The sequence below is a fragment of the Triturus cristatus genome, chromosome 9, assembly GCF_964204655.1.
Source record: "Triturus cristatus chromosome 9, aTriCri1.1, whole genome shotgun sequence".
Classification (NCBI taxonomy): domain Eukaryota; kingdom Metazoa; phylum Chordata; class Amphibia; order Caudata; family Salamandridae; genus Triturus; species Triturus cristatus.
Genome location: NC_140592.1, coordinates 229,227,161 through 229,250,736, shown reverse-complemented (window position 1 = coordinate 229,250,736; position 23,576 = coordinate 229,227,161). Strand labels below are relative to the sequence as shown.

Here is a 23,576-nt window from a genome sequence, read left to right as displayed (position 1 = left end):
TGTGAGACAAATGTATGTCAACTCCACTCTAAAAAAAAAATCAAAAAAATCAATAGAACATATCCACGAGCTGTAGAATTTGTTCTAACTGTAAGTAAATTACAGAAAAGTAGTGGAACTGGGTTGACGATTCGGTCACTATAGTGTAAGTGTGCGAGACCATCCTCCGGATTAATTCCATTTTGTGAAATCTAAGATCCCCTGCGATATCTTAATTAACACAGGTTAAATATGCCCAACAATGGCAGAGTCCTAAGTTGTATTACGGCCAGGCACCAGCTGTGAAAATCTAGTATGGTGTGGAGGAACTCACACCAACATCCAGCAATGAATAAAACGCGCAAGCTCTACCTTCATCAAAGTTGAAGCTTGTTGGCCATTGACTTTAATTGATTCTGTTACCCAGACTCTCAAGGGGTTATTGGGTTGGCCTTTCTTTGTAACACATGCTGGAATAGGTGGCGCCTGGTGTGTTCTGCTTCTTAGAAGTGAAACGGACACCCTCATTTTTCTGAATCTAACGGTATAGGTGGTCTGTCCATTGTCCTCTGAGAGAACAAGCCTGTCTTTCCTCAGATCTGGGCGAGTCTGCAGAAGGAAGAATATAGTACAGACCATGGAATCACAAGCTATGTAGTAGGGGACAGAAACTTCTGCAGCTGCAAGTAGCAAAGCCAGTTGATATCTGTCAATATATATCCAAATAAGTGACAGGAATCTGGCAGAGAATCCTTCTTATACTGTCTGCACCTGGAGGGGCAATGGACCTTTTTAGGTGAAGTTGGTTATCAAACTCATATTCTGTGCTCTCAAAATTTCAGTGCTAGCATCTATGAAGATATCCAGCATTCGATCAGTCTGGAATGCAGAGGAACTACTGGGCACTGGTGTAATAAAAAAGTGCCTATAGGCTTCCTCGTCTGGATGGCAGAGTGAATGGTATCAGCGTCTTCAAGACTGATGTAATTTTAGATTTCTATGAGTTAATATTTGTTATCTCCATTTCCTTATTCCCTCATGCGTGAAGTGAGTGGTTCAGGTCTCTGCTGTGGATTGGTTGGCTGAAGATCTCTCTAATTTACTAAATATTGAACTGGACAGAGTGAGCGTAGATCTCCAGACAGAAAGCCCAAGTTGTATGGGGTAAGCACCCCAATGCAACAGACATGTCAAAGGGAAGTGATACAGTAACCTTAAATCTGCATGATTTACACTCCTAAACTCTAACCCCTGTCTCAAAAGCAGCTGCAGAGGGAAGGCATTAAGTAAGAGAGTGCAGCAAGGTGGAAAGTAAACCTTTGTCTGGCATAAAAAATGAAACTGTGGACAGAGGCATATAGGAATGCATAGAAATGAGAACAAATGCGTCAAAGGGGTCCTTGCATGTACCTATGGCCTCATTTTATGTAGACTAGGCATATTTTCATGCGCAATCCATCAGCTAGTTCTGTTTCTACATGTTTTTTAACGGGAGGATTGGGAAAAGCAAAATCTCTCCACTACCTTCAGTAACATCACCCTAGGGGTCTTTTGTTACCTCACATGCATGATGTAAATTTCCTACAAACTGAATAACCCTGTGCAGAGCACAGAACACACCATACAAGATCTTGTACTGCAACAACAGAATCGAGATAAAATAAAACATGGGTTATAAGTATTTTATACGTGTCTCTGGTGTGTGTTTTCAACATCCCTATGGGTCCTTGCCATCACTCTGTTAAATCATAGTAGCTTCCTAACACAGCCAGCTCTAGTAGGAACTCTCTATAGTTTGTAGTGCCATAGAGCAGCTTGGAGTTTTAAACTCATTCTAAGGGTGCGTACAGTGGACTTCTCGTCACCATGCAAATATTGGAGGTCCTTCCACCTCATTATTAATTTAGCCTCAAGTCGACTTCAGTACATTTTGTTCAAAAACATTATATTTTTGTTGCTTCAGTGGCACATCCATCAAGTGGTTGTGTATCCTAAGCAAGTGCTGGTGTACATGAGGGCTATTGGATGGGTTATCAAGAGCATACATTGAACATACTGTCCTAATGGGAATTGTGCAACCCCTGAGGCCTAACAAATGTATTAGCAGCTGAAGAAAGTAGTATTTTGCTTGTTGTGATGCAATGGACGGAAGTCCCATTGTGCAATGTTGCTGCCAAATGGAAGATAAGAAACTTAGCAGTGTGAGCATCTCTAATTAAGAGTAAAAGTACATTTATAATTCTGTGTCTTCAGGTGCTTTCTCAAGCAATCATATGCAAAAGAAACAATTGATGGACGGAATGCTGGCCAATGCAAACATTCACCCCAAGTCACAAGGATCTGGGTTTAATCCATCATTCTTTTGCTCACCACACCACCCCAGTTTGGACCTAGCCATATGCAAATCAGTCTTGACCTTGTTCCATATGGGAACAGTCCAGCCCGAACTGCCAAGCCAGGTCCTCCCTGGAACGAAAACAAGCATCCTGGGACCGGTTTCAGGGCATCACCCTTCATCTGCCAGGCTAGCTTGAATCCAGTGGTGTAGTGAGCACGGGACCCACGTCTGGGCATACCTGTCCCACTTTGGGTGACACATGCAAAAAGAACAATTGATGGACAGAATGCAGAACAATGTCATACATTGGGTGCAGGGTCAAGACTGATTTGCATATGGCTGGGTTCAAACTGGAATGGCATGGTGAGCAAAATAACGATGGATTTAGGCCCAGATCTCTGTACTGGGGTGAATGTATGACATTGTTCTGCATTCTCTCCAATAACTGTTCTTTTTGCATTTCTCAAACAATCATGGCCTCTTGTCCAAGGATCACAATGTGAACACTTAGGATGACAGGATTTTCAACTGCATCTTGGCAAGCATGTATTTAACTGCAATTTTAAGACTGATAACTGAGCATAGATTAATTGTTCAAATTGTTAACATACCCAGAGCTGCCATGTTGCCCCATTTTTTGTGACAGATCTTTGACCAGGTATTATGGTCAACAATACATTGTATTTTTGGACTTGTAGTTCCATATTTAACATTGTAAGCATGGGCTTAAATATTCTAGAATTGCTAAAAAGATAGGACTGTCCGGAGGTGTCACACATGGCATTAGGCTACTTGCCAACATGGTATAATAATGTGACAAAATAAAAGGCAAGAATTGACATAGATGTTTGTCAAAATTTCTTTGACACACTCTGTCTCTACATTTCTCTTACATTTGGACAGACTTCTGTTTGGTTGGGACTTTGATCCTTGCCCCTTGGGAAACTTCCATACAGTATTTGCCTCTCGTGGTGAGGTAAAATTGATTATAAAATGGTCAAATATAACTCTAAACGCCATACTGACAGTCCACCGACATCCACATTGAATGACTCATCATATACTCAATGCTCCCATGGGTACTCTCCCTAAGTCCATTGTGGGTACTAAGATCAAGAGTAGTGAGAAGAAAGGATTTAATGAAGAGGAGTTGCATGGCTAAAATAACCTATTACACAATCAAAGACTATATGAAACCAATAGTAAACAAGCATTTGCAATGCAATAGGTCTTTCATTACTAAAAGTTTGAGTTATTGGTGTTGCATAATTATTTGCAAAGCCAATAGCTCAAACTTTCAGTAATGCAAGACTTATTGCATTGCAAATGCTGTACCTTTGGTATAATCGCGTCACCCGCGCTTCACTTTAAATGTTATAAGTAAAGCGTGGGTGCCGCGATTATACCAAAAGTAAAGAAATAGAAAAAAAAATCTATTTCTTTACCTTTGGTATAATCGCGCACCCGTGCTTTACTCTTAATGTTATAAGTAAAGCGCGTGTGCCAAGATTATACCAAAAGTAAAGGAATAGAAAAAAACATCTATTTCTTTACTTTTGGTATAATCGCGGCACCCGCGCTTTACTTATAACATCAAAAGTAAAGCGCGGATGCCGCCCTTATACCAAAAGTAAAGAAAAACAAGTGGCGCGCACGTCACTCCTGTGTCTGGGCACGATCATAGCTTCTCCCACGGCCTATTGGTGTCTATTATGCGCTTTGTGCGCGTAATAGACACCAATAGGCCATGGGAGGAGCTAAGCGCGCGCCTCGGGCCAATTGCATGCAGTCTTTTAGAATAAGACGCACGCAAAGGCCAGTGGGGGAGCTGAAAAGGAAACGCACATGCACAAGCGTGTGCGATTCCTAGGTCAGCTTGATTTCCCCGTTTTTCACCTACTAATGGTCTCGCGACCTGTGCGAGCACTGCTGCGCAGTGCAACGCAGGTCGCGAGACCTAAAAAAGATCACCAGGGAATAAGAGACTGCACATTTGTCAGGGCACACATGAAGGCAGAGAACAAGTACTAAAAGCATATAATGGCTTGCTCAAAATATCCGATTGTGAACCAATATCACTCAACACTGTAGTGGTGGAGGTAGGATTAGATCCCCAAGTGAATAAGGATCAACCACCTCAGAATCTAATAACCAGCTGTGTCAAGCAGGGGCATTACACAGATTCCCGCAGCCGCTGCGGTGCGGGAGGCCCCTAAGCTGCAGGGGCCCCCTCAGCACTGTACCCAGGCCTGAGAGCTCCGGATTAAATCCGGAGCGGGGGCCTCTCTGTCTACCATGCAGGGGTCCCCCCTCAACTTTCGTTACACCACTGGTGCCAAGTATAGAGATTTATGGGTGGAGCTTGGAACACCAACAGCAGTGCTCTGCCCAGGAAGCGAGTGTTATAATTAAAGTGCAAGCAGAGGTGCATACCAACATGGTTGTGAAACCTGCATCGTTATAAGTACTGTACCCCTTGCCAAGAGCCGGCGGTAGAAAACGTAAAAGTGCTAACTGCAAGTAATCACAACAATAAGTCCATCCCTACGATATCGATTGATTTAAATCAAAAGCTCAATTACTCTCTCAATAAAGGGCCCAATACTAGGAAATACTAAGGAAGTGGAATTGGATCCTAATCAACTAGGGTACCCAATTGCTGATTACAATGTATTAAGTGATAAATTAATTTTTGGATAATCTAGAAAAAAATTGGATATAGTGGACCAAATGGACATGCCTTATGCTCAATGCTGTCTGGGAATCTTAAACTGTGAGCCACTAAATGGTGTTCAAGCCCTTGTAATGGATTTATAAAGAACCAACAGACATAGAGGTGAGCTATTCAAAGGAGATTCTCTCTACCATAGTTGTTTGACTTATCTACACACAAGGACAGTGTCCTGTTAACAATAGCACACAGTTGATGATCCCTGAACAAATGCCAGATGGCATCTCTCCAGCGCCAAAGAGCCAGTTTTCGGGGGTTAAAATCCCAAATAATTTTATCTGGTTAGTGTCAATAGAAAAACTTCTGGAGTCTATTTTTCAATTATTATCGAAGCTAGTGAAGGACACAGAGCATAATGTAGATACAAATGTATCAATCTTGCAATTTCTGTTGGAGTTAAGGAAGTCAAAACATGAGTAAGAAAGAAAGGACAATATGTTACTTGTAACAAACAACAATAACATACCTGGGGTCCATGGCATGATCAGCGCGGAGTGCCTCAAACCCTTTGTCACAAAATGACCCAAACGTTACCAAAGAAATCATGTGCCTCAATCCAAATGCAGGGAAGGTGAGAGCCCTTCAAATGAGACTCCTAAATCAGTTGCAGTTTATGATTTGTCCATAAAAACCAGCACAGGTTCTGCAATAGGGACTGATGGTAAAGATGCGGCCATATGGTCTTCTGAGGAGACAAAAAGGATGGTGAGAATGGTCCTGTTATTTCAGAACGAGAAACAAGAAAGGTCGTCTACAAATTTAAAATCACAGAATAGGCGGAAATGAAGAATCATGAGCAAAGGTAAAAGAGTGCTGAGGTTTGTGACCACCCCAGGCAATGAGTCAGATAAATATGCTGTTTTGGATCAGCAAGCGGTACCCAGGGCAACCCAGGTTACAGAGAAAATTGTTATAACCCCTAATAAGCAAGTAGAAGATACTCTTAGAGAATAACAAAGCGTAAGGTAAAAGAGCATGGGCCCTTTATGTCCTATAAAGGATCATAAACGCTTTTTAAATAGATCAAGTATCAATTTTTAATACTTTGTCAAAGTTATCCAAAATAACCTTGAAGGATATTGCTCTGGTTGCCTTCCCAAAGTCTACTGAATCTATATTAAACTGCCCAAATGCTATGGTTAATTTTTATTCCAGGTTTGTTGTGGACGAAGTTCTAAGTCCATAGATGATCTCCAGCGCACTGGCTATGATGTTTATAAAAAATCCCTACCAAGTTCCATCGACAGCCACCACACGACTAAAGGAAATCAGATGCTTTCTCAAAGCATTTGGAGGGGAGCTGAGGTAAACCAAATCCTAAACCGCACATAGAATTGTTGCTATATAAACATGGGTGTAGAAAGATTTCTAAAAACAAAATCAGTGTATGGAAGAAAAGTTTATACCGATCAGGAAGAACCCGTCACTAAGGAATAATATGATTGGAATTAGATCGCAGCAATAATCAGTTTGGGGAATGGGGTAAGAAATTGGAAATCTTAAACTGCCATTCTGAAAAAGGAAGATTTTATGTTTATAGCTCTAAAGGGAATTTGGAAGACCGAGGATGTAGTGATGAATGAGTATTAGTTTACAATCTAAATGAAGTAAAGGAATAATAGGAATGTCCTGTCTGGCACTTCTAATTGGGGTGAAACATGAAGTAAAGGGTGCAAGAATATTCAGTGAATTTACAAATTTCTTAAGTATCACAATTTCAGGTTTGCAGAACCTAAAGGGCGGATGTTTGACTTCCACTGGTATAGTTTTAATAACAGTAAATGCACATCTCCCCTACAACAAAGGCCAGGATAAACAATTAATAAACATGATTGATCTGGAGGAGAAAATTATCCTGAAATTCCTAAAGGTAACAATTTCCTGCTAGGGGACTTCAATGCAAACATTTCCAGCAGACCCACGTGGAATGACTTCCAATCAGAAACTGAAAATCCCCTGGGTATTTTTTGCCAGACCCTAACATCAAACCTGGGACATGGTAAAGGTAGAAAACTGGGCACACACCTGGAAAGTCTGCGTATGACAATAATAAATGGGAGAATCAAAGGAGACCAGCCGGCAAAACAAGCCTTTGATAATCGGAAGTCATCTTCACTTATTGACTTTGCCATACTTTCATCTCTAGATCTTGACATTGTAAAAGATCTTGAAATTGGAAGTTAATAGGAAGTTACCATAAGCCCCTCCAGGTATCATTGAACAGTTCTACATAAAAGGGAGGTTGTTGAATAGCTATTCAATACAATGGAAGAAGAAATGGCAGATCATATGGGCAGCAACAATAAAAAAATATCTGCGGCCATCTGAGTAAATATCAAGATAAAACCCCTAGGGCAATATTAGAGGAATAGAAAAGATTCATTCACTCAGTGAGAGATACTGCATCTAAGGCCTTAAATTATGGGAAGCGACTCAAGGGAAAACAACGGTCGGGTAGGGACAAGGCACAGACAGAGTTAAATTGGAAAATAAGGGAGGCTTTTAAACTGAACGTAGCCAACGGAAAAGCCCTAATCAAACTATACAGGAAGGAGTTTAGGAAGTAGATGAGTAGGACTACTTGGACAGAGAAAGACACAGCCTCGTCCAAGGTTATAACCGCTTCACGTAAAGGAAGAACACAGTGTTTCTGGGACACTGTGTGCAAACTTTTGGGATCAATGAGTAAACAAGTAGCAACCCTTGTGACTGAGGAAAAGTGGGTCATAAGAGAGCTATATAAGGAAAACGAGTCCAATAAGAATGGAGCCCTCATGGAGATCTCCATCATTCAAATGTACAACATAGAACTGACTTGGAGTATCTCTCCCTGAATCCAGTGGTGAGAGAACTTAAATAGTTTGCGTCCACAAGGCATAGTTGGATTATCTGTTGATATACTAAAGCTTAACCCGAACCTGTGGGCCGAAGTGTTTACCCCAGTGTTTGCAGCTGTAATAAGAGGGCAAGAAATTCCAGAATACTGGAATGGAAGCATACAGGTCCCGAATAATAAAAGAACAAGGTCCTCAAGAGTTACCAAAGAGCTACTGCATGAGCAGCCTGTTGGATATACCGAGCAAAATCTATGTTAAACACCTATTATAAACACTGGATGCTTGAGCTGTCGAGGAGGGAGTGCTCTCGAAGGCACAGTTAGACTTTAGGACAGGATATTCAACGGTGGATGGTTGCCTGATATTGAAATTGTTGGCCAACGAATATGCCTTTAGATGAAAACAGACCCTCTATGTCTCATATATAGACTTATCTACAGCATTTAACACCATTAACCGTGCTCTCTTTTGGGGAAAAAAATATAAATTGGAGTATAAATATCAATTCTTAAAATTGATATTTCAACTTCACGAGGGGTCATGGATGAGAATTGAACTGGGTAGGAACTGACCTTTATCAAGGAAAATACACACACCAAATGGCTTAAGACAAGGGTGTGTATTAAACCCACTCCTTTACTCCATATATATCGCAGATGCACCTACAACACTAAGGGAGGTTCATGCATTTCCACCAAAACTGGAAGGAGATGGCACGGTTTTATTAGATCTCAATTCTGTGAATCTGCAGAGGCACCAAGACATATTTTCTGCATATTGAACAGAAAACAATTTGATAATAACACTTCTAAAATGAAAGTGATGGTGTTCTCTAGCAAAATCATCCACAAAATACTCCAGAACTGGTGGCTAACTGGAGGTAGTAAAAGAGTACAGGTACCTAGGATTTCTTTTTAGATTTAATCTTAATTTCAAAGCCCATATTGACCAACAGGAATTAAGATCAAACGCAGTGGTCAGTCTATCACAAAGAATGGATTTGGAATCGGGGAAAAAATCCATTGATGTCCTTCTAGAATTATATAGTTTGAAAATAATTAACTTGCCTTGTATGGTTGTGAAATTGTTCTTGAGAAAGATATAATCCGTCTCCCCGTTATTGAAATTAATATCTGGAAAAGATGGCTAGGCTTCTGTAGTGTCACAGTAAATAGCACATGACTAATATAGCATTTAAGTACCAGAAAAAAAATTGCAATTACTGGGATTGTCTAATCAAATCTTCTGAGGGGTCATTGACAAATGCAAAAAGAGCAATTGATGGACAGAATGCTGAACAATGTCAGACGAACAATGTCAGACATTCACCCCAGTACAGAGATCTGGGCCTAAATCCATTGTTTTAGCTCCCCGTGCCATTCCAGTTCAGACCCAGCCATATGCAAGTCAGCCTTGACCCTGTTCCCCATGGGAACTGTCCAGCCTGAACTGCCAGGCCTGGTCCCCCCCTGGACTAAAAAAAAGCATTTTGTGGCTGGTTACTGGGTATCGCCCCCTCATCAGCCAGGCTTGCTTGACTCCAGTGGCATGGAGAGCACGGGACCCACGTCTGGGCATACCCGTCCCACTCTGGGTGAAAATGCAAAAATAACAATTGATGGACAGCATGCTGAACAATGTCAGACATTCACCCCAGTAGAGAGATCTGGACCTAAATCCATTGTTTTTTTGCTCCCCTTGCCATTCCAGTTCAAACTCAGCCATATGCAAATCAGCCTTGACCCTTTTCCCCATGGGAACAGTCCAGCCTGAACTGCCGGGCCAGGTCCTCCCTGGACTGGAAAAAAGCATTTTGGGACCGTTTTTGGGGTAACACCCCTCATCAGCCAGGCTTGCTTGACTCCAGTGGCATGGAGAGCATGGGACCCACGTCTGGGTATACCCATCCAACTCTGGGTGAAAATGGAAAAAGAACAATTGATGGACAGCATGTTGAACTATGTCAGACATTCACCCCAGTAGTGCGATCTGGGTCTAAATCCATCGTTTTTTTGCTCCCGATGCCATTCCAGCTATATGCAGGAGTCATTGAGACACCTAATCAAATGTCACATACAGTCAGAAAAACCAGCCATAGAACCTATAAGCCTTCAAAACATTATGGAAAAGTTGAATATACCTGTAACAGCAAGTATAGGAAGTAGTCCAGTGGTCCATTGTAAATAATAAATATATCATTCGGTGAAAAAAAAAATCTAGAAATCTTGACTTAGAAGATGTGGACAGAAGTCAACTGGGACATCGATTTCTCACAGAATATGGTGGCAACTTGCAACCATATCTGAGGGATATTAAAATATTTATACTACAAGGTTAATGTTGAAGGACAGGCTTGGCCAGGTACCAGTCTTCATACAATGGAAGAAGAGCGATCAGAATGGAGCAGCTATCATCACCTGCCCTTTTTCCAAATATCCTACATTGTTACTGTTCCACTAATTCATTTCTTGCTCAACATGTGCCCCAGAGAGGAAAAGTATGTTAATCCCAGTTTTTAGAGACCTATAGGTTCGAAATGTACAGGAATTAATGGAATTTTCATTTAATTCAGTGGAAATTGTTCTGAACTATAATAACTTGAGATTATGTCATTGTATGGGGAATCTTGTAGCCATTATGTCAGAAAGTTTAGATTATCTGCCCTAGGTTGCTTGTAATAGGAATGTGTATATTCACTGGTTAACAACATTTGCTAAACCTGGATGTTATGCTGCACTATCCTCCAGTATCCTATAAGTGGTATGATTAATAATTTTCTTTCCTTGCTTTGTTAAATAAGTGTTCGGCTTACAGTGTTTAGACATTTGCACTTTGACTTTTCTGAATGATACATAGAAGTCATTGTCTGGCTTTTGGGAAATTCGAACAGTATATTCATATGTATTACCGCCTTAAGAATGAATCTGCTTTTACGTAATGCTCTGGTACTCTCACTTATTTTAATATTTAAGGCCTTGTGATGGGTTCCTGTGCCGAATAAAACATACAACAGAGTGTAGAGCATAGGATATCATCAGTGATAATACTTTTTATCAACATGTGTATAATGGAGGTTGTGGTTGGGCTACATGGTGTAATTATAAAATGGTATCTAATTATGTTTTAGTAATGGCATTTTAATATTGTATTTGCATGTTTCATTTATTTTAATGGATTGTTTAGCTGTGTAATGTGTGTATTGCCTTGTTGGCAAGATATCAAACAAATAAATATATGAAAGACAGAATAGAATGTGAAAATGAAAAGTATTAGAGCAAATCAGCTTTGTCTATATTTGTTAGAGTGTGTGCCCTCAAGCTCCATAAAATGATTGAATCTGTATACAGCATTTAACAAGTTTATAGAATTGTTTTACATTATGGAGGGCATAAAAACTTTTGAATGCTATTGTCATATATGCGCTTGGTACATATATGGATATTAAGGTATTTTCAAGACATGTAGTGGTGGAGTTAAGAGCATTTAATAATTACTTACCATTACATCAAATGGTAAGTAATGGCTCATTATTTTGGTTGTTAATATTTTGTTAAAGTATTTATGCAGCACAATACTTCTAGTATGCTATGTTATGTTAGAGACATGTTTAAAGCACAAGCTCACCATAGGTTTCTTGGTGCTAGACAAATAAGATATAGAATCTTAGTGGGAGAGCCAGGGTTTGAGGAAACTTATAATGGAACAGAGTTTTGCTTCATGGGAGCTAGCTTGTATTAAACATTTCCATAGTTTGATCACGCATACAGAGAATTAGAGGCTGCCAATTCCACTTTTGGTACATTTTCATACCACTAATAGGTTAGCTGCATACGATCATAGTGTGTTGCCAGGTTTCTAGCTCTATATGTAGTGTCTAATGTACGTTGAGGCTTGATGTTGAAGATGAAGGGATTTTCATATGATGTTTGATGTTTAAAATTGAATTGGTTGTTTCTTAGACAGCCAGTGAAGATGAGCGAGTAATGGGCTGTTGTGGTAGTTGTGCTCTGGATTGATTGAAGTTTCTTCAACAAGTAGCCTGGGATCTGTAGGTATAGGAAGTTGACCTGATCAGATAAAAAAGTTATTTAGTTGATTGCAGAGTTCCTGTGAGTAATGGAAATCTTGACTTATTCTGAAAGCTTCCAATATTTTGTTAAATATTTGAAAAACTGCTTTTTCCGAGATGATAACAGTATTAGTTTTACTAGTATAGTTAGATGATCTAATGGTATAAACAATATTTTTATATTTTGCCATTTCTTTTTTTATATTCATGTTTGTTTCCAATGTCACAGTTTCTTCAATGGTTATCGCAATTTGGGTTTGGCTTTTAAATCATGTGAATACCATGGTGTTGGCTTTCTGTGATTTGATATTTGTTTGAAAATTACAGGAGCATATGTATTGGCTTCAGTGCGTAGCAAGTAATTGAAGCCTTACTTTGCAACTAGGTATGGTATAAGAGGTTTCCTCTAAGGTTTTGATCAGTTCTTCAGGAATAATTTTACTCCATTGTCCAGCAGTCTTGTAAATGTTATAAGCAAAGATTCTTTATCTGGAAGAGGGATTAAGAATCAATTCCATAATGATATGGTCATATCAGATAAATGGGAGGATTTGCAAGTGGATTAATGTTATGTGGCCTTTGACATGGGTCTGCTTATGAACATTTTAATTAATATTCCAGGGAGTTAATAGCTCTGAGAATACCTTATTCTTGGGAGAGGCTAGGTCATTGTCTGCCGAGTCATTGAAATCTCCATTGACCAACTTGGAACAGGATGTGATTAAAGAACATAGCGGCTAATAATGCTGTGATGGGAAGAGCTTCAAATATGTAGGATTGCAGTCAGTAATATTGTGATAGTGGAAGTTTTCAATGTCAGTACTGTGAAAGGTTTTTGGTCTCTTTTTATAGTAGTAACGGTCTGTGTAGAGACCTTTATATTGCTTTAATGACAGCCACCCCACCTCTGACTGTCTTGTCCAAGCAGAAAGCACTTGGAAATCAGGTTTTGGTATGTAAGAAAATGTTGAACTTATGTTTTTTATATCAGTGGCATGCTTGGATAAGGAGCTCATCTTTTATATAAACAATACTAACTATATCAAGGAGTGATGCATTTAAAGCAGTCCGATTGTCAAACCAATGGGCTGGTATTTTGACATACAGCCTTGGAATACGTTGTAAGACATCTTTGCTTTAGTAACTTCCTCTTCATTTTTAAAGCAAAACCATCTTATTGCAAGAATGATTTATTACATAAATCGCCAGTCTATACACATCTGTAATCTCTGATGTATCAACAAAGTATTGTATCTTATATCAGATGATGCGTGATTAATACATTCTCCACAGTATCTCTGTTTGTATGGCATTGTAAACAAGCTTGCACACGGCATGTAATGTCTAAGAAGTCACCTTATGTGCAAAGATTAGGGAATCCTAAGCTTAAACATTGATTAGCTGCTGCCCAGCCAGGTTGTATGATTTCATGCAAAAAATATAGGATGTAATTGAAAGTACAAATATTCTTTGGTAGATTTGCAGTTCTTTTCAACATTCAAAGCTCTTTATCAAAGCTTTGGTCGAGGATTATTGAAGGTTAAGTCTTTAAATAACAAGAAGCATAACGGTAAGCAGCAGTACTCTGGGGTGCAGGCGCACAAGGAGATTGAGTTTCTTAGACTGGGCAAACAGCACCCAAGAGCCTCATGTATTTAAACTAACTCTTAAACTGCCCCCTTAAGCACTTGGAACATATTTATCTGAGATATAAGCTAACAATTTTCCAGTTCAATGTCAATTACTATTGAATATTGTGCAATCAAAAACCTTCGTCTTGAAGCAGTTGAGCAAGTAGAGCATTCTGTAGCATTAGTTCACCCTTTCAAATGATGTCTTAACATTCCCAGTGGTCCAGTTGAGGCAAGAATGTACTGATAATAATGATTAAGATAAGATTACTGGCTATCAGTGGACCTTGACTGACAAAAAGCAAAAGAGGGAGAGATGAAACTGGCATGGTAAACAAAGCAGAAGCGACAATAGCTCATACTTATATGTATTTATTTTGGTCACATCATATGTAATAACAATAAATGAAAAAGATCAAAGTGAAATTAACTTCAACTCTTTATAATTTATCTTTAGAAAAGTGAAGAAGATAAAGATGATATCCCCATTGAAAATGCCAAAGCAGTAATAAAGAACCAGGATCTAAATGGGTCAACTGAAAGAAATGAAGGAGGAAAAAAGGAAACTGGACTTGAAAATAAGAGTAACATGGAAAGGAGAAATGAAAATAAGGAAAATAAACCCCATTCCCCATCACGGCTCAATGCAGAAGAGGCTGCTGCTTCAAGTTACAAAGTGAATGTACTTATACCTCATTCAGATAAAAACACAGAGCCTGTATTGTCACCTGAATGCAAACAAAATGGAGATACATATGAGCGCACAGAGCTGGAGCAACATAAAGATAACAGTAGCCACCAACAGATCATTAGTGAAACAACAGAGCAAGCAGAAGAAAAGGAAATCAAAGAACCAACTGAAAAGAAAATTTCAAAATTAAACCTGCCAAAGAAGTTGGCATTGGATACCAGTTTCATGAAGATGAGTTCGAGGCCCTCAGGGAACCAAACCAATTTAGATGAATCCTTGGAAAGCGTCAGGAAAAATGATCCTGCTGTGAAGGAAATCAACCTCAACAACATTGAAAATATCCCTAAGGAAATGCTGGTGAACTTTGTAAATGCCATGAAAAAGAACAAACATGTAAAAACCTTCAGCTTAGCCAATGTGGGAGCTGACGAAAATATTGCATTTGCAATAGCCAACATGCTAAGAGAAAATAGGAGTATCACCACTCTGAACATTGAGTCCAACTTCATCACAGGGAAAGGAATTGTAGCAATCATGAGATGCCTGCAGTTCAATGAGGTTTTAACAGAACTGCGGTTTCATAATCAGAGGCATATGTTGGGTCACCATGCAGAAATGGAGATTTCCCGACTTCTGAAGGCAAACAATACCTTGCTGAAGATTGGCTATCATTTTGAGGTTCCAGGTCCCAGAATGGTTGTTACCAATTTACTCACTAGAAATCTGGACAGACAAAGGCAAAAACGGAAAGAGGATCAGAGGCAGCAGCAAGTGAAAGATGAAAATGAGATCATAACTATGCTAGAAAATGGATATGGTCTGCCACCTGGATTGTGGGAAATGTTAGGTAGGCCTCAATCCAACTCTGGCCTTCAAAGCATTACAGAGGAGTCTACACCTTTTGTTCCACCAACCAAATATGAAAACAGAAACATTGAGAAGACAAACACCGTTCCTGAGGTCAAACTGAAGAAGATGAAACCAAAATCTATTTTCCAACAACACACAGAACCACCTCCGGCACCCAGTCTGCGTGATACAATCACACTAAAGAGAACCAAGCCAAAGTCTAGTATGATGGATGATAAACTATCCTCATTGTATACAGAATCACCTCAGAAGCCTAGCCTCCGTGATACAGTCACACTACGGAGAACCACACCAAAGTCTCGTATGCCGGATGATACAATACCCTCAGACAGAGCCAGCCTCCGCAATGTAATCAAGACTCTTAAACCAGTCCCAAGAAGACGACCGCCACCCGTTGTTGAACTTACCCCACGAGACCAGCTATTAAAAGACATTCGTCAAAGTAATGTTGCATATCTGAAAGCTGTGAGTATATGTTCTGATTGTTACATTTTTTACTCATGTGTGTTTATAACATAGAATTGCCAGGCCCTTGCCATACATTTGCCAAACTGAGTAATGGCAGTTGAAAAACTCCATATACACATAAAGAAGATATTCAACAAGCAAGAGTGGAAGCAACCTTAAAAAATAGTATGACTGTCATCATTGCCAATGAGAAACACCACTTTGGTCCTCATTATGAGCGGCATGTTAATGGATGTGGTAATTCCGGCCCAAGAGATACCATTGGTGCCTAGAATGGTATCTCTGGGGCCAGAGTACCGCACATTAAGAGTTTGATTCTGAGTCTTGATCTAAAAATAGGGACTACTTGGACAAATCAGACTTAATGCATCCAATCCATTTCTATTCCTCTTTTTCCCCCCAAATTTTCACCCAGAAATTTAGAGCAGCTGAAGTAACCAGGAAAACTGTGCAAGCTTGCATTGTATTTACATTACTCGTAATGCCAAAGGCCGGTCATTCCTGTTACTGAATCCATTGGAAATTACGAGTATACCGTAATTAATGCTGTGGAGTCAAAATGGTGTCCATAGTCCATGCACTTTAAAGCTGTGGACTGTGTGGATTTAGTGTGCATGCAGACTTACCATTCAACTAATTAACCCAAAATTGGTACTGTGTCTCTATGGGTGTGAACTGCCTTTGACGCCATGTACTCAAGGTTTGTGATTTTCAGCACTCTGCAAAACTGTTAAACCATCTAGGGAATGTAGATTAACCAACATGTCCTCACTTCAGAATACTTAGTCCATACTCCTCATCACAGTCCTTGAACTAAAACAAAATGTGGCCCCCTCCTCCTAGCCATGAGGAGATTATAGATGGTCCTTCACCGTGAAGACCTGTTCTGTCCGTCTGTTTGAAGCAGAGTATTCGCTGAGTACTGGGTGCTGCCCTGTATTTAACAGATTTCCCCTTCTCTCTGGTTTACAGTAGTTGTTTTGTTTGGTTCTGCTTCTGCAGTGCTCAATTGGTCTAATTATTATTTATCAGGATGGGCCTTGCTATGTAGATTGATGTCCTGAAGGCCTGCCATTTCTTTAAGTGACTTAATGTAACACTCAAGATTTGGAATTCTCCTAACTGTGCTGATCTTAGGTCTTACCACAGTACTTCTTTCTTTGTTACGGATCAAGATTGGCCATCATCCAGCTATCTAGGATGGCCAACAATTTTCTCCCCTGCTACCCAGTAACCTTCTAAGAGATTATCGCTTCCTTGATGTCATGGGGGAGGGGTACAGCTGATGGAAGTCGTAGGCGATCCCCTTTTACACTGTACATGTCCAGGGCAGTGCTTTTTTGTTTTAAACAAAATAACAGCAATGATCTACTGTGTAGAATGAATCCACCCACTCCTCCTACCCACCTGTCTTTCTGGTGGAACCACTTATTCATGGTTGGGAGGGAGAGCCGCATCTGTTGAAACCCTCCTGAGTGAGGAGTTGGAACCTTGCTATGCAGGTTAATCCCAAGCCTCCTATAATGTCATTGGTCTAAGGAATCTTTTCTGGGCATTTCTTACATTAAGAGCATTAAGGCAGCTTACCATTTGATCTTGAGGCCATGACCTTGAGTTGGAAGGAATACGTCCTGTGTCAGTGGCTGAGCCCTTCCTGTACAAGAAGCTAGACACCACATTGTTGCTGCTGCTTCTGCACTTATGGGATTAGTGTGTTTGTCTTCCATTAATGACTGATGAATTGGTAATGTTTTTTTCACTGTGTTCCATATTTAGTTCCTTTCTAGAAGTACCTAAGATTGCTGCAACAAGCTCTGGATGAGCAATCTGGATTTCATTAGTTGATCAGTATACTGAAATCCAAACTTACAAAGTAAATACTCTATTATACATGATGAGTCCACTTTGACAATTATTTAAACCCTTGCAGACTGTTTTGCAGGTGGTCTCACTAAGCTAAAATCCATGATCCTGTAAAAAGTATTCTTTTTTAGAGCTGTAACATGTGTGCTGGGATTTGGTTTACTTGCATGTATGTGTCTTTATGCTTTTCTGCCCTTCTGTCTTTTCTGGTATCGGCAGCTGATTTGAAGACATTGTTTCTTTCATGACGGTGTACCAGTGTCTATCCTCTATCAGGGAGGTGCATGTGTATGATTTCATACTTTTGGTAGCATTGCAGGTTGCTTGGTCTAGGCTTACTCTTGTACACTTTTTGTTCGAGTCCGTCATCTTGGTTCTTCTTTCTACCCAACATCCTTGTGTTGCTTCATTCCCATTAGGCTTTGTGCCTAGAATGATCCTTTCCTGTTGTCAATTGATGTTGACGTTCTTATGGCTCATGTTATAAGACAGTTTTGTGGTTATGCTGCTGTGTAATTTGTGTTTTGACTGTACATTGGCATACTCAATAGTCAAGCAGTGAAAAGAACACATGTTGCTCCCTAGCTTCTATTGGGTATTGGGATGAAAGTTGGGCAGCAGAGCTGGACTGCAAGACAAAAAAAAGAGTCCTGGCAAAAGTTACAAACCAGCCCCACGATGTAGGAGTCTTCAGCTAACATGAAAAGGTAGTTGGGTAAAGGTGGCCCATAATGCTCTGAAACCAGCTTTCTAGCCTACAGTTCACCAGAAAAAGACCAGAGTGACCGAGTGGCCAGTCCAGCCTTGGGGTGGGGAGAGAAAGGTGGACTTGCAGGGTCTTTGTGTCCTTGTGACTTGTGAAACTCACAATGCCTGGTGCTGCTATCTCCAGGGTCACTATACTTGAGACAATGATCATTCTTGCATTGGGTGGAGTGGGAGTTGACCTGTGATGCACTCCTTTGGGTTTGGATAGCCAAAAGGTGGGATTTTTTTGTTTGATTATTTTGTAACAAATGTGTGTTATGCTGTTTGTGTCTCCCAGGTTTTGCTGTTTTGTGGGATTCTGCTTCTTTTGAATTTGACCTGGTCTCAGTTAGACATGGGTGTTTCACTCACAAACTACTTGTGGTCCATATAGATGTTCTATTTGTTAATGAGTCTCTGCTACTTCTGAATAGACATTGAATAAGCTTTGTGACTCCTGAAAGTTGGACAGCTCTATTGATGCTGGTGTACCCTTGTGGCCCTATAGTTATTTGTTTTAGCCTTCTAGTCTTTTACTGCATTTTCACATATTGATAACACTGCATTATTAAGAGTGGATGATATCAAGACTTCATAAAAAGAACCTACAGTGACACTGTTTTGTAGCCATTCACTTAATAATTCATCAGCCATTAATTTTTCTTCCTACGAAGAGCTTTGCATCTAGTACTCCCACTGGGGTCACGAGTTGTGCATGATTTTGACTTCGTGCTCACATTTGTCAATCAGTGACTTGGTACAGCTGGTTATATTTTCCATGCTATGCAGACTGTGATGAAGGAGTGGGACCAAGTGACAATTTTTTGGATTACTTACCAGAAATATTTTTTTCAGTGAGGCCTATCTCTCTTCCTTTATGCCCTTAGTTCGCTCCCTTTATCATTTTCTATCAGAGTTCAGACATTGTGGTATTTCTTAAGTATTACACACAGGACGTCTTCCTGGTAAAGAGTCATTTGTGTACTCATCACAAGGCAACTAGCATGGTTGCCTATTTCTAGGACATGTCTCAACTTCATAATGTAAAGATTGTTATGCAAAAAAGGTAAGACTCAAAGTAATAAAGATTACCAGTAAGTAATTAGACAATATCTCTACGCAGTGGGCAACTCTTATTTTGACCAAGCAAAATCAAGAATTAAATTGAAAACAACAAAAGTGTTTCTTTTGATATTTCTAGTTTAAACAAATCATCCACCAAAGACATTCTAAATTGTCAACTAAAATGTCTCTTTAATATTTCAGGCTTAAGGATATAAATTAGAACCATCCGCTTCAAGCTAGAATATCACAATTCTAGGAACGTTTCCAGGAAATATATTTTGACCATACCGACTAGTAGAATTTCATCATTAATTACCTGAGAAGGAAGAACTACTGACGCTATTAACGGAGACATTTAAAAAAATGTAATATACTGTTCTGCAGTGATAATGATTTAACAACAGTTTGATTTCCCTGGTATAACCTATTTCTATATATCTTATTTCTAACCTTTTAGTGAAGTTTATCTTTCTTAAGTAAACATCCAACCTTTGAATTGCCATCAACCTTAGTAATATAAAAGGGCATCGGAAAAGGGTACGAAATGCATTGTTCAAATCTACTACAACTGTAGAAATGAATGTGCCTACATTTTCTTTTGCTGTTATCATTGCAATTCTAGGGGATCTCAATACTACTGACCTTCTACCATACTGTGATATAACTTTCTGTTTCAAAGGGAGAAACCAAGTCACAAAATGGAAGAAAAACTAAGTAAGACAACTGCTTACAGAAAAAGTTTAAAACACAATAGAAATAGTCTTTCAGTGGAAAATCTGTTGCGTACACTACGACTCTGTTGTAGATCTATAAGGTTTGCGTTTCCACCAGCGCTGAATGTGAAAGGTTATCGTGGTCCCGCAGAACCTCACCCAATCCATAGCTTAAGTGAATTCATTGCTTTTGGGCTACTAACAATCCCTAGAAACGGATCCAGAGCACTGTCATAATGGTAAACATGTTTCACTCTTCACAGTATCACACACCCAGTACTAAAAAGAACAGACATTTTTAACTAAAAGTATTAATTACAACAGGACAACCCTGTTTCTTAGTACATTTAAAATATTCACAAAAGATATCATAAAAACAGCAAGAAGGCACATTGTAAATTAATGAGAATAAAATGAACATTTCCAACATGATTAAAATGTCATCTGAAAGCCTAACACCCTTAAACCTACTTCTATCCGCTACCTTAGGAGAGCATGTAGTAGAGTATCTTGCAGTCTAGAGTTTCTTATTGAGAAGCGACACACTGCTTATCTTGTTAACTGCACAGGCTGTCGTTTTCGGAAGAGCCATGGAGGAACTGTTCCCTCGCAAGTCAAACATGCGCTGCTGTAGCAGCTTTCCTCTGGCACTCTGGTCTTACCAGTGTCAGGCAAGATGCATCATCTTCTCTGAGTGCCCGCAATAACCAAGATCATCTTTGGAAGGTATTTTGCAGGTTAATTCGGGGAAAAGGACCTCTGTACCTAAAGGGTCGCGTAGTGGTCCTCTGTACCTAAAGGGTCGCGTAGTGGTCCATAAATACTAAATATTATTAGGGATGAAAACCTCTGATATAGTTTCAGGAATGTGGTACATAGATTATGGACGCTATTGTTGGAAACTATATACTATACCAAAATGAGGTATAGTGTGCACATTGTCCAGTGAAACCTCAAAGGTAGGCAGAGGTAAAAGTAAATAGCACCTAACTCTCTATTTGTGGTAGTGTGGGCGATCAGTAAGGCTGTATCAAAGGGTAGTGTAAAGCATTTGTTGTACACACTCAATCAGCAAATGATGACACACACTCAGAGACTGAACTCAAACCTATTTTGTTTGTATAAAAACATTATTAGTTAGAACCAAGCCAAGCCTGGCACAGGTAAGTGAAATATATGCTTTGCAAAATATTATGCAGTGTTTACTAGTGAATGCAAGTTCAAATGCAGTTGTTTGGAATACAGGTAAGTCAAGGTATTGAAATTACTGTACAGATCACTTTTCCGTTACTTTTATTACTTTTTCTACTCCGTGTGATATGCCTAGATTTCACACTGGGACATTTCCTAGAGAAAAGGTAAGTAAAATACATTTTGCACAATTGTTATTTTTCAGGTTTCCATACAAATCAACTCCACACTTAGTACATTTTTCAGATAAAAACAGTCAATAGGTTCCTATGGAGGGAAATGAAGTTAACGATTACCAGGTAAGTACTCGGTCTTTGGGGTTGAGTTTCTGGGGTAAGAACAAGGGTTCCCCCAGGGTCAAGGATGCACTTCTGTTACACTCTCAGCTGCACTAGGGCGGCCGGGTGCAGAGTGCTGAAGCCCAGTGTTATCCACTGGGGGTTAGGGGGCCTCCGGTTGGTGGCTGCTTACGAGCAGGCCACTGGGTTGTGGGAGCAAAGACCCTGGTGTTAGGCTCAGGGTAAAGCGGGATCCTGTTTAGCACAAAAAAGTGCTCTCACAGTGGCGCAGGGGCAGCTGGGTGCAGGGTGCTGTTTTGGCGTTGGGTGCCCTGTTGGTTTCAATGGGGATTCTCCAGTTTCAACAAAGACTGCAGGCTCGGGGACGAAGATCTTCTGGAGGTGACCACCGGTTGGAGAGGTAAGTTGGGATGTTGGGACCCCGTCGGTCAGGCCACCCAAGGCCGTGGGGTTTCGGGTGTAGGGGTGTCTTTAGGCGTCGGGTTTCTCTTACCAGCTCCGGTAGCGGTCAGGGGGATCCTCCAGAAAGAGGCTGCAGGCTTCGCTGGAAGGTTCCAGGCAGGTCAGAGATCACCAGATCTTGGGCCAGAATCGCCAGAGAGACCTCCTCATGGTGTTGGGCCACTCAAACTCGGGCCGTGGGCGATGGGTGCAGAGTGATGCAGACTCACGGATTTGCCTAGAACCAGAGCCTGCTGTGAAAAAATCCGGTGTTCATGGGAGACAAAGTATTTTCTTTGGAAGGCAGGGCAGGTCCTTGGGGTTCTTGAGGTTGCTGGCTGCAGGACACACCGGAGTTTCGCTTCAGCAGGTTCGAGGTGGGGACAGGCCGGTAGGGCTGGGGCCAAGTCAGTGGGCATTCTCCTCTTCTTAGCTTTGGCACAGCTGTTCGGTCCTTCTTTTCTTCTTGTTGTTGCTTGTCTGAGGAGGCAAAGTTCAGGGGTGCCCCTAAATACTAGATTTAGGGGTGTTCCAGGTAAGTAAAAGTTTGGGACCAATGGGTCCTTTCCTTGGGGCGGGTACACCCCCTATTATCCCACCCTCCAGTGGGAGGGGGGCATATGCCTCACTCTGGTTGGCGGAGTCCCCCCATCTGCAAGATGGTTGGGACTGAGAGTTGTGCTTCACCTCGCCTCCCCCACCTGAGGGGTGGGGTTGACAAAGGTGGGCCCACCTCGCTTCCTCACTTGGTTTTCCAGCCGGTTCTCCCGCCCAAAGTGGGGTCAGAACCGGTGTGGACCAGTTGCTGGGAGCAGCAAAAGACCTGGGGAAGCTCACAAAGGCGGCAGGCCTTTGAAGCTTCCCCTTCGTGGACCTTTCCCATCTGTGGGGAGGAGGCTTGGCACCTCGTCCCAGGATGTGCATTGTTTCAGGCCCCGGGAGCAGCAGGCTCTCGACCCAGGGGTTCAGAAACATTTCTGGGAGTGGCTGCTGGGGAGCAGCCACTCAGCCTGGACACTAATGTTAGATCTTTTTTCAGGGGGCATCTCTAAGATGCCCTCTGTGTGCATTTTTCATTAAATCCCACACTGGCATCAGTGTGGTTAATGTGCTGAAAAGTTTGATACCAAAGTTTTCAGTAAAGCCATTATGGTACTGTGGATTTCGTAATGACAAACTCCCAGCACCATATACTCTTAATGGCATTACTGCACTTACAATGTCTAAGAATTGACACTGTAGGGGTACAGGGCTCATGCACCTGTACCCTCACCACTGGTATAGTGCACCCAGCTCGAGGGGTGGCTGATCTATGCCAGGGCAGTGGGTTGTAGGCATGGCACACAGGGATGTGTGCCATGTCGACTCTTCACTTTGTTCTGCACCAAAAGACGCAGCCTGCAAAGGCAGTGTGTGAGTGCGAAGGTACAGGGCGTCTAAAGGTGGCACAATAAGTGCTGCAGCCCTTAGAGGCCTTCCCTGGTCACATTGCCCTGGGTACCTGTGGTACCATTTACCAGGGGCTGACCTGTGGTCAGAGAGTGCCAGTTGTGTTTGGTCTTCAATGCTGTTTTTGGGAAAGAACATAGGCCCTTGGTAACTGATTGACTGAGTGTGCCCTGGGCTCCTGCCAAAGTACATCA

At 41.0% G+C, this 23,576-nt stretch overlaps 1 protein-coding gene across 2 annotated transcripts in view; it reads left to right on the top strand.

The window, feature by feature from the left end:
- The window catches only part of LMOD3 (leiomodin 3), a 54,411-nt gene that overhangs the window by 6,052 nt on the left and 24,783 nt on the right, over window positions 1-23,576 (top strand). For both annotated transcript variants that reach the window (XM_085624788.1, XM_085624789.1), the window contains exon 2: window positions 14,043-15,611. In XM_085624788.1, coding sequence (XP_085480914.1) covers window positions 14,043-15,611 — 1,569 coding nt within the window. The remainder of the gene's footprint in view (window positions 1-14,042; window positions 15,612-23,576) is intronic.